Source organism: Colobus angolensis, unplaced genomic scaffold, assembly GCF_000951035.1.
Source record: "Colobus angolensis palliatus isolate OR3802 unplaced genomic scaffold, Cang.pa_1.0 Scaffold82, whole genome shotgun sequence".
Classification (NCBI taxonomy): Eukaryota; Metazoa; Chordata; class Mammalia; order Primates; family Cercopithecidae; genus Colobus; species Colobus angolensis.
Genome location: NW_012122043.1, coordinates 2,149,494 through 2,161,305, shown reverse-complemented (window position 1 = coordinate 2,161,305; position 11,812 = coordinate 2,149,494). Strand labels below are relative to the sequence as shown.

The 11,812-nt window shown below is 43.5% G+C and overlaps 1 protein-coding gene across 2 annotated transcripts in view; it reads right to left on the bottom strand.

The window, feature by feature from the left end:
* NDUFA10 (NADH dehydrogenase (ubiquinone) 1 alpha subcomplex, 10, 42kDa) overlaps positions 1-11,812 on the bottom strand; it is a 64,589-nt gene that overhangs the window by 28,633 nt on the left and 24,144 nt on the right. For both annotated transcript variants that reach the window (XM_011929578.1, XM_011929580.1), the window contains exon 9: positions 178-286. In XM_011929578.1, coding sequence (XP_011784968.1) covers positions 178-286 — 109 coding nt within the window. The remainder of the gene's footprint in view (positions 1-177; positions 287-11,812) is intronic.

Here is an 11,812-nt window from a genome sequence, read left to right as displayed (position 1 = left end):
GAAATACGGGGAAAGGGAGAATTATTTCAATGAAAAAGAGGCTCCTTCACTAAAACAAACAAAACACCACAACAACAACAACAACAACAAAAACTCCTTTCTGGAAAAGTGACTACAGTGTCCCCAGGTGCTGCAGACACACCCCCCAGCCAGCTTTCTCCATTTCCACAGTCTTACCGCTCTGAACTGACGGAAGACACGGTCAGTCTGATAAGCTCCAATGGTGATTTCCGGGAGATAGCTAGGAACGCTTGTGTAATTCAGCACATCAAACTTATCCTGAACCCTAAAAAAATAAGACACATGTGGATCACACCAAACCATCAAAACAAATACAATAAAAGCAGCTTAAGTCTGATTTTTTTTTTTAAAACATCCATATAAAAAATCTATACATTCCAATAAATGCTGTTTGTTGCCAAGCAGTCATCCCAGAAGCAAACTGGTCCTCCCAAAGACCATGTGGTCGATCTGGAGCTGCTTTTTAAAACTACTCTCAGAACCTGAGGTAGCATCTTTTAAAAGCCTCAGTACCTACAAATGATGAACTTCTGGGAATGGACGCCACAGAAAAAGGAGACAAAGTACGCTTTAAACACAGGAATAGCAGGAGTCAAAAGCCAGAAGCAAATGGTCTGACAGTGCTACACACAAAGCATGCCCCCATTAACAATTTTCCAGATGAGTGGATCTTGGGGCAGGAACGGTGAGTAGCTTCAGTCTCTCTGCAGTTGCAGCCAGTGTCTTACAGATCTGTTCTGTACGCTAAGGCTGACATAGGATGGTCTGTCGTACCACGGCTTGTAAAAGATTTAATTCTCCACTTTTCTTGGCACCAATAAATACACAAATCATAGGATAGTCTCTTAGCTTTATCATTTCATGTTGCTGAATGTTAAAATATTTATACTTTGTTACAATTTGCTTATTTTAAATTAAATATAGTCTGAATATAACCACTATACTTAAAGATAAAAAGCATTTTTTGGCCGGGCGCGGTGGCTCAAGCCTGTAATCCCAGCACTTTGGGAGGCCGAGACGGGCGGATCACGAGGTTAGGAGATCGAGACCATCCTGGCTAACACGGTGAAACCCCGTCTCTACTAAAAAATACAAAAAACTAGCTGGGCAAGGTGGCGGGCGCCTGTAGTCCCAGCTACTCCGGAGGCTGAGGCAGGAGAATGGCGTAAACCCGGGAGGCGGAGCTTGCAGTGAGCTGAGATCCAGCCACTGCACTGCAGCCTGGGCAACAGAGCGAGACTCCGCCTCAAAAAAAAAAAAAAAAAGCATTTTTTGAGCTTTTGGGAAAAAAAAACATTAAAATAAAGTCTCTTTTCTTAAGGGCTCAAAACAAAATAATTATTTTCACCAGCCACATTCCCATTACTGAGTTATAAAAGCAGGAGACGTTTCTCATTTGTAATAGCTCAAATGGAAATTATGTGAGTGTATCTGGCTCTTGGCCAGACTTTGTGAGTCCAGGTCCACTAAGCAAACCCAAGGCCTGTTCCCCACGGTACCCAGGTAGGCTCTCCCACAAACAGAACAACCTGACCAGAACCCAAGGCTCACAGGAGCCACGAATCATGCTTCCACAGACAGCCACAGAGCTGCGAATCTGTGGCAAGCTGAAGATGAGTGGACGGTAGGTATAGCATCAGCAGGATCCTAGTAAAAACTGCGTCGTTCGTATATGGTTGGTGATTCAACAATGCAAATGCCCCTCCAAGAAACTGCTGCCAGGATAACAACGATCGTTTGCTTTCCTAAGTGTATTTATGTGCGTTTCCACATGGGTAGGCAAATGGCTGTAATGTACATACTTACAGATAAGATAGTTTTCTTAGTTTTACTATTAAGTTGGTTTTACTTGCCAAAAGATATTCAAATATTTTAAAAAAAAAACCTCAAGCGAAACAGAAAGTATGTGAAGGGCATAAAGTTGCCATATTTTGTAAGACTGCATTAATTGTAAGACTACAAGTTCCCTCTCCAGAGGAAACTGTTGCTAGCTTTCCTCATGCATTCTATCTAAACACTTCCATGCATGTGTCAATAATCTACAAGTACGTATCTTCTTACTGTTAACTCAAATATAAGGATAATTTTTGAAGTGATCTCACAATAAGAAATTCCAACTAAAAATGAAGTTCATATTTTAAATGTTAACAAATATCAACGCAGGGAGGTGACATGGTTTTCTTTACAGTTTGAAAAACCTAAGAAAATGCTAGAAAATATGAAAGAAATCAGTGGCCTGGAGAATGTGTAGCAGAGAGAGCAACAGCGCCATCTATGCTTAATTTGGAAACATTACATGTAGCCCTGGAAAATCTTTTACCAAGTACGCTTCAAACTATTTTTGAAGATTAAAAAAAGAATCTGCTGCAATGATTCTACAATTTATTTATACCTAACCAAAGTACCCTTTCAATTTATCGCTATGAGCTTAATGATGACTACTAGAAAGAGACTATGGTATATCTCCAGTAAACTCCTAGATTTAAGTAAGAAATAAAGACGCAAGGAATCATTTTATGACTCAGGAAGCAAAAGGCAGTGAAAGAAAATATTCTCTTCACAAAGCACTTAGTTTCATTAAGAAGAGTTCAAAACTGATTGAGGATAACGTATCCTTTTAATATCATGAGTCAGTGTCTAAATAAGATAAAATATACTAGAGCTTGGTTATGATATGAGGTGCTCTGCCACATATTTTAAAACAAAAGAGTAAGGCAGGAAGACACAAAAAGGAATAAAATTGTAAATTGTGTTTTATGACTCAAGCTGTTTCCCAATTAACAGAATGTCAACACTTTGTCCTGTAACATTTCCAAACCCTATTTTTCAGTTTCTCCTGAATTGCAAAGTTCTATCTGAAACAGTGTATTTCTGATACCAAACTCACATGCTACAGTTTCCGTAGCACTGAAATTTCATGTTAAAAAGATGTGCTCGGCTGGGCGCGGTGGCTCAAGCCTGTAATCACAGCACTTTGGGAGGCCGAGACGGGCGGATCATGAGGTCAGAAGATCAAGACCATCCTGGCTAACACGGTGAAACCCCGTCTCTACTAAAAAATATAAAAAACTAGCCGGGCAAGGCGGCGGGCGCCTGTAGTCCCAGCTACTCGGGAGGCTGAGGCAGGAGAATGGCGTAAACCCAGGAGGTGGAGCTTGCAGTGAGCTGAGATTCGGCCACTGCACTCCAGCCCAGGTGACAGAGCGAGACTCCGTCTCAAAAAAAAAAAAAAAAGATGTGCTCCAGGAGTCATGTAAAAATCTTAGCAATTAAGCAAAAGAGGGTAGGTGTGAAGCTCTGGGCTCTGGAGAGGCAGGGATGGTCTGAGAGGAGCCTGCACAGCTGGAGGCTGACGTCTCGGAGGTCCTGACTGGACTGAAACCAGCCCAGGCAGGCGCCAGTCAGTTAGGGATGTGGATATGAATAAGACTGAAAAATACAATTCCTGCCTCTCAGCACAAGCATAGCTATGCACATACACATAATTAGACACTGGCAACACGTAACTGAGATGGTGCAGAAATGTTCTAAACCAATAATTTGGTCAGGTTCTGGATAAAATGAATGTCACTGGGAAACGGCATGTTTACAATAATTATGTTAGAAAATTGGTCATAATTATCACTTGAGTCCCTCAATTGAGAAATGGTACTCAAATGAAAATAAACACAATGGATATTGTAAACTTATGAAACATCTTTGGGGAGGAAGAAAGGCAAAATATCAGGAGAGAAAAGGACAAAACCGTTCACAGTGAGCTGGATGAGAACAACTGAACGCTGTAACTGATACACTACGGGGGTCACAGATCCTTCTCCATGCTCCGGTAAGTGCGTAACTCAATAACCACACAAACGGTGCAGAATCGAATCAACACACACTTCACTGTGCTTAGAAAATCACACTGTTACCACAGGGAGGTCAAGTCAGACAAAATCCCTTGTCTCGGTAAGTTTGTGAGATGTCATATGACGCCCAGCAGTAGCTAATACTAACAAACAAGGATACCATATACATTCATATAAGTAACAGCCTACAAGAGTTAAGGGAAGGTGTCAGGGAGAAAACACGGTGATTGCGGCCAAGCTTTAAAGACCGCTAGGATTTCTAGGTAATTACTGGGCAGGTGGTGGTGGAAGAAAAGCCTGGGAGATTACCTGGTATCCTGGTAGAAGATGCAGAACCAGGGCAGACTGGAATTCTGAATTAATTCTGGGAAAGGAAATTCGGATCTATGACTAAATGAAGATAGGCCACGCAAAGATTCAAGTAAAGAGAAAATGGGGTCACTGTGACTTTTTAAAAAAATAAACCTGATGGGAGTGGGATGAAGAAATAAAGAGGCAGAGGAACAGAGACCAAGAACTAGGGGATTACACCCCAAGGGGAGCAGAAGTGTTAGAGACATGGGAGAGAAATCACTGAAAGTGGCACACTGACCTGCAGGGTGTGACTTAGGGGAGGATTAGGATAAGGGGGTCAGCAGGGAAAAAGGAGGCTTCAAGCTAGGATTATGGTTGATGGAGGAGTCGAAGCTTCCACCAGGATTCAAGCCTGACCAGACAGCAGGAGGGAAGGCAAGACGGCCCAGGGCACAGGACTGCACAGAGGATGCAGAGAGCAGCAGCTCTAGCTCCTGGAGCCCGAGAGGTCAGACGTCCCACACATAATCATGCAACCATGGGAGGCTGAGCTCTCCCAGCCGTGGTCTCCTCCTTGTAAAATGAGGGAGTCCCGCCCCACAGGAGTGCTGTGGGACAAATTATTTCCAAAACACCTTCCAGACGCTGTGTTGACATCTACTGTTAACTATGAGATTTCAGATGTAACAGCAGAACACGGTTCAGCGAGGTCCCATCCCCAACCTCCGGGCCACAAACCTCTGCCTGTAAGGAACCTGGCCACACAGCAGGAGATGAGCGGCGGGGGAGTGAGCAAGCCAGCGAAGCTTCATCTGTATTTATAGCCGATTCCCCTCGCTCGCATTACTGCCTGAGCTCTGCCTGCTGTCAGACCAGCGTGGCATGCGATTCTCACAGGAGCACAAACCCTATTGTGAACTGTGCACACAAAGGATCTAAGTTGTGCGCTCCTGATGAGAATCCAGTGCCTGATGATCTCTCACTGTCTCCCATCACCCCCAGATGGGATCGTCTGGTTGTAGGAAAACAAGCTCCGGCTCCCACTGATTCTACATCATGGTGAGTTGTGTAATTATTTCATTATATATCACAATGTAATAATAAGAGAAATAAAGTGCACAATAAATGTAATGCACTTGAATCATCCTGAAACCATCCCCCCACCCCCGCCCCAGTCTGTGAAAAAACTGTCTTCCATGAAACTGGTCCCTAGTGCCAAAAAGGTTGGGGACCGCTGCAATAGAGCAGTTAAAAGAGAAGATGGAGTTTTTTTAAAGCAAAATTTTGAATAATAGAGTATATCATTTAGGTAAATTTACAAACACACATACAAATATAGGCATCTAGTCCAAAATGTTACCAGTTTTAAAAAACAAAGAGGGAACTTCCAGCTTCAGCTCCAAAGGGTGAAGGCTGGAAGCTGTAACTTCCACCCTTCCAATAAGAAAAAACTGAAAATCGGCCGGGCGCGGTGGCTCACGCCTATAATCTCAGCACTTTGGGAGGCCGAGACAGGCGGATCACGAGGTCAGGAGATTGAGACCATCCTGACTAACACGGTGAAACCCTGTCTCTACTAAAAATACAAAAATTAGCCGGGCGCGGTGGCGGGTGCCTGTAGTCCCAGCTACATGGGAGGCTGAGGCAGGAGAATGGCGTGAACCCAGGAGGCGGAGCTTGCAGTGAGTGGAGATCGCGCCACCGCAATAAAAAAAAAAAAAAGAAAGAAAAGAAAAAACTGAAAATCAATGGCCTTTCCTGGACTAACAACAATAATTAATTGAGTGATTTTACAGCTTACAAAAAGTGGAAGAGTCCGAGTGCAGTGACTCACGTCTGTAATCCCAGCACTTTGTGAAGCTGAGGTAAGCGGATCACTTGAGGTTAGGAGTTTGTGACCAGCTGGCCAAAATGGCAAAACCCCATCCCTACTAAAAATACAAAAATGAGCCAGGTATGGTGGTGTACGCCTGTAGTATCAGCTACTTGGGAGGCTGAGACAGAAGAATTGCTCGAACCCAGGAGGGGGAAGTTGCTCTGAGCCAAGATCATGCCACTGCAGCCTGGGCGATAGGAAACAGAGTGAGACTCTGTCTCAAAGAAAAACAAAAAAAAAAAGTAGAAGGAATGGCAGCCATGTCACAGTGACAGCAGGAGGAAGCTAGAAGACTGTGCCATCGGTACCTCCAGCACTTTGGAGCAGCAGTGCCATCGCAGAGTGGACCCAGATGGGCTGTAAATGTATACTGGAAACTCCACAGCAACCACTACAAACATTTTTAAAAAGTACAATCAATATGTTAAGAGAAAAGATAAAAGAGAATCATATAAAATGTTCAACGAAGTCCAGAGAAGGCAGAAAAAGAGGCAGGGAGAAACAACCCATGCAGCAAACAGAAAACAGGGAAAAGCAGCGGTAAAATGGAACTCGGTTATCCTCACGCTCACTTCTAACGCGAATGGTCCAAACACAGCAATCAAAAGACAGAGACGGTCAGAGTAGATTAAAACACAGGCCCCGACTACTACTTACTACCTATGAGAAAACTCAAGACTCGAGATAGAAGAGGAAGAAAGACACGCCATGCCCATGCTAACTGAAAGCTGGAGGGGCTATCTCCAATTCAGATAGAGCTGACTTCAACCAAGGACAAACATGAGGGAAAAGAGGGGCGTTGCATAACGATAAAGCGGCCAATTCTTCAAGAAGATCATAACCTAAGATAACAAACTACGTACCTAACAACAGTACCGCAAAATATATCACGCAAAAACTAACAGAACTCAAGGGAGAAACAGACAAATCCAGTGCTGTTGGAAATTTAAACCCAACTCTCAGTAACCAACAGACCCAGCAGAGAGAAAATCAGTAAGGATACCAGTGACTTGAATACCACTATCTATCAGCTCAATCTGACATTTATACAACACTCCAGCAACAGCAGAATCTACACTCTTCTCAAGCTGAATTGGAACACTAATCAAGATAGGAAACACTGGCCATATAAAACCTTAATAAATGTAAATGGAGAGAAATCATACACAGCGTATTCTCAGACCACAAGAGAATTAAACTAGAAATCAACAACAGAAAAATACCTAGAAAATCCCTGAACACCTGGAGATTAAACAACACACTTCTAAATAACACATGGGTCAAAGAAAAAGTCTCAAAATAATTTTTTAAACATTTTGAATGAAAATAAAAATACAACTTATCCACATTTGTGTGATACAGCAAGAGCAGTACCTAGAGGGAAAGTGGCAGCACTGAATGCATATGCAACCATTCTTCTGTTCTCCACGGCTTCCTTCCAAGACCCCACTAATACCAAAATCTGAGGATGCTCAAGCCCCTTACATAAAACGACATAGTATTTGCATATAAACTATGCACACACCCACCCCCCATACACTTTAAATGAAGCCTGTCCAACCCACGGCTGTATACCGCCCAGGGCAGCTTTGAATGCAGCCTGACATAAATTCATAAACTTTCTTAAAACATTATGAAATTTTTTTGCCTTTTTTTTTTTTAACTCATCAGCTATTGTCAGTGTTAGTGTATTCTATGTGTGGTCCAAGACAATTCTTCTTCCAATGTGGCCCAGGGAAGCCAAAAGATTGGACACCCCTGCTTTAAATCATCTCTAGAGTATGTGTAATATCCAAAACAATATAATACAATAATAGTTATAAGTATTATAATATCTAACACAATGTAAATGCTATGTAAATAGTTGTTATACTGTATTTTTACATTTTTATTATTTTCTTGCTGTATTATTTTTATTGGCTTTTTTTCCCCCAAATATTTCTGATCCAAGATTGGTTGAATCCAAGGATGCAGAACCCAGGGATACAAAGGGCTGACTACATTGGAAAAGAAAAAAGATCTAAAATCAAAAAGCTTAGGAATTGATAGAAAATGAAGAGTAAGAAAAGCCTAAAGAAAGCAGGGAGAAAATAATAAAACTAGGGTATACATCAATAAAATGGAAAACAACTGCATAAATCATCAAAACAAAAACCTGGTTCTCTAAAAAACTTAAATATGAAGGGAAAATTCACAAAGAGCAAATAAATAGCCAATAAAAATATAAACAAGTTCAGTGTTTATAAAATGCAAAGTAAAACAAATACTTGTTTTGGTATCAAAATTGAAAGTTTTTGTTTGCATTTTGTCTAATTATATTGTTTGTATAGGGAACTTCAGAGGACCAGGTACAAGTATGAATACTGGTACACATATTCTGGAGAATGATTTTGCAAAAACACAATAGCTGTAAAATGTGTTCATATACTCTGACCACTTTTACACCTTAAGTAACCTGAAATTGAACAAAAAGGGGTACAACATGCTCTTTACTGTATTAGGAACATGAAGAAACTGAAATAACCCAAGAGATTTATTTTAAAGCAACGGTAAATGGATTATGCTGTGTCTGCGGTCAAAACTTTTTCTATAAACGGCCGGATAGCAAATATCAGGCTTTGAGAGCTATATACAGTTTCCATCACATAATCCTTTCTTTTCCTTCCAATCCTTTAAAAATGTAAGGATCTTCTTAGCAGCTGAAAGCTGGATCTGGCCCACAGGCCAAACAGTTTGCCAAGCCCTGACTTGCATCTCAATCAATGGTAAGTGCACCTTATATGGGGAGCCATGAAAAAAATCAAATTTTAAAATGTTTAACAAAACAGGAACATGCTCAATATATTGGAAGTGGAATACAAAAATACATCCAAGATATATTTAGAAATATATGCACACACACACATTTAACTGGAAGAACCCGCATTCAACTGTCACTCCTGGCACTGTGGCGGCAGAACCACAGGTGATTTGATTCTATATTCAACCTTTGTTCCCGACTTTCTCTTCCAAGAGGGTATGCTTTTGGCCTCTCAACCACTTTGTCATGACAGTCCCCTCACCCCTCCCTCCGTCACTTCCCTCCTTACCCAGACTAAGTGTCATGGTTCACCACTACTCACATGCGATTTTGTCTGTGCTCAGTTCCCTTGCCCCTCTCTTAAAAAACCCCGGTCTTGTTAAAATCCCAGGCTCTGGCCACAGTGAAAAACTGCATTTCCTGGGTACGGATTTGCCTCCCCTGCCTGAAGTTCTTCTGCCAGAAGCACGGCTCTTCCACTCTCAGAAAGCCTTTCCCTCGCCACACACAGAGCAGGCCTACACTGCTGTCTCTGCCAGGGCCTCCTTGCGAGGCTGGCCCTCGGTTGGCTTCTGGAAACTCAGCTTCTAAAAAGTGCCCTACGCTGATGAGGCTGGGCAGCAACCTCAGCTCTACCAGGGCACGACAGGAGTTACAGAGAATACCTGCCTCCTTCCTGGGAGTCTGGAACCTGAGTAATTGCGAAGCGGAGGATTCCTACGTGACCAGCCCCCAATAAAAATTATGGGCACTGAGTAGCTAAAGAGCTTTCCAGGCAGAAATACTGCCCATGTGTTACTGTATTTTTCACTGCTAGAGAAAGCAGCTCAATCAATGTGTCAGTGTCTCTGTGTCCCTCACAAGAGGAAGAGAGCTTGGGGAGCCTGTGCATGGATTTCTCCTGAGTCCAGCAAGTCTTTTTTTGTATTGATCTGTGTACCTGTCCTCATTCACAGTGATGAATCTTATTCTGAACAGAGGAGACAGGCAGCTACCACAGAGGGCAGCCCCCAAGGCTCCAACCCACAGCACACAGGATCAGGGTGCTGCACCAGGTAAGGCCCACACGGAGCTGAGCTGCCTGCAGAGGGAAGGAGGCTGTGGGAACCAAGGAAGCCACCAAAGTGAACTCGGGTCTCTGAATTTGCCACAGAAGCAGGGACTGTGGCAGGTTGTTTCTCTCCCCCTCTACTTTATATGAAAAACACCCGCGGTGACCAACTCAAGACTATGAATGGTCATCACTGCACAACGACATGGTGGCTGCCCCTGTCCCACATAGGGACGCACACTTTCATTCTGGCCAGAGGACAACAGTGAAGGCTGACCATCTTCTGCATTCCCTGGGTGGACAGTCTGGGGCTGTTGTCCATCTGGCCCTTTAGATCTCCTCTCCGCCCTTCCTCCAAGGTACTCTGTGCCCAGAGGCTGGTTCCTTGCATCAGACGGGCTCTACTGCCCTCTGACTTCAATGAAGTGCAGTTGGGTGGATGACTGTTCTGCTGGTTCCCTGCATGTGGGTTCCCCATCCCCCTCAGGCTCCATCTGATGCTGGACAGGCTCTTCCACAGCAGCCCCAGCGGCTCTGGACTCCAAAGCCCAGTGCCCTTGCCCTCACCCGCCAGTTTCCCACTGCACATGGCCTGGGAGTCCCACCATCCCGGCTTCCCTCAACCCTGCCCTGCTCTCCATCAATGGTTCCCTTACTAGACCCTCTTCTGTTCTCTGGTCAAATGTGTCTTCTGTTTCCTACGAGGAACCTGACAGCTGCAGCTAAAGCTGAATATTGGGAACATGGAAACATTACGGCAAGTTCACAAAGTCATACTGATGGGCAGTGAACAACAGAGCCTTCCTGGGGCTTTCCTGTGAAACCCACGTTGTTTGTACAGTATGGCAGGTTCCTGCCGGTTTCCAGCCACGCACAGCATGGCGTTTCAGTACACAACAGGTCACATGTACAACGTGGTCCTTCAAGACTCTAACGGAGCTGAACACTTCCCATCACAGCAGCTGTCACAGTGCCATGGCTCAACGCGTGACTCCCATATTTGCGGTGATGTGGCATAAACAAACCTACTGCACCGCCAGTCGTGGAAGAGTTCAGCACACACAATTATGTAGAGTAAAGAATACCTGATATTCTCATCAGTGGCCATGTTACTGGTTTAGGTTATTTACTATACTAGACATTTTATCGTGATTTTTAAAGTACTCATCTTACTTATTTAAAAAAGTAACTGTAAAACAGCCTCAGGCAGGTCCTTCAGGAGGCATCCAGAAGAAGGCGTCATTGTCACAGGAGGCGACAGCTCCATGTGTGTTACTGCCCGTGAAGGCCTTCCAGTGAGACAGGTGTGGATGCTCCCAACCCCGTGTAGGCCTGGGCCACTGTGTTTGTATCTTAATAAACAACAACAACAACAGTAAAAAGTAATTTTAAAAATCACAAAATACTTCTAGAATAAGGATAGAAAGAAAAAAAAAATTTAAGTTTATAAAGAAAGTTATAGTAAGCGAAGGTTAATCTCTTACTGAAGAAAAAACCTTTTTATATGAATTTAATGTAGCCTAATTGTACATTGTTTACAAAGTCTACCGTAGTGTACAGTCATGTCCTAGACCTTCACATTCACCCACCACTCATTCACTGACTCACCCAGAGCAACTGCCAGTCCCGCCAGCTCCACTCACGGTGCCTGCCCTAGGCCTAAGGTGGACCATTTTTCTCTCTTACACCATTTTATTTTTTATGTTTAGATACACAAACACTTACCACTGTGTCACAACTGGCGACAGTGTTCAGTACTGTACCACGCTGCACAGGTTTGTAGTCTAGGAGCAACAGGCTCCGCCATACCGCCTAGGTGTGCAGGCTACAGCATCTAGGCTCGTGTGAATACACACTACGATGTGGGACAGCATCTAGGCTCGTGTGAATACACACTACGATGTGGGACAGCATCTAGGCTC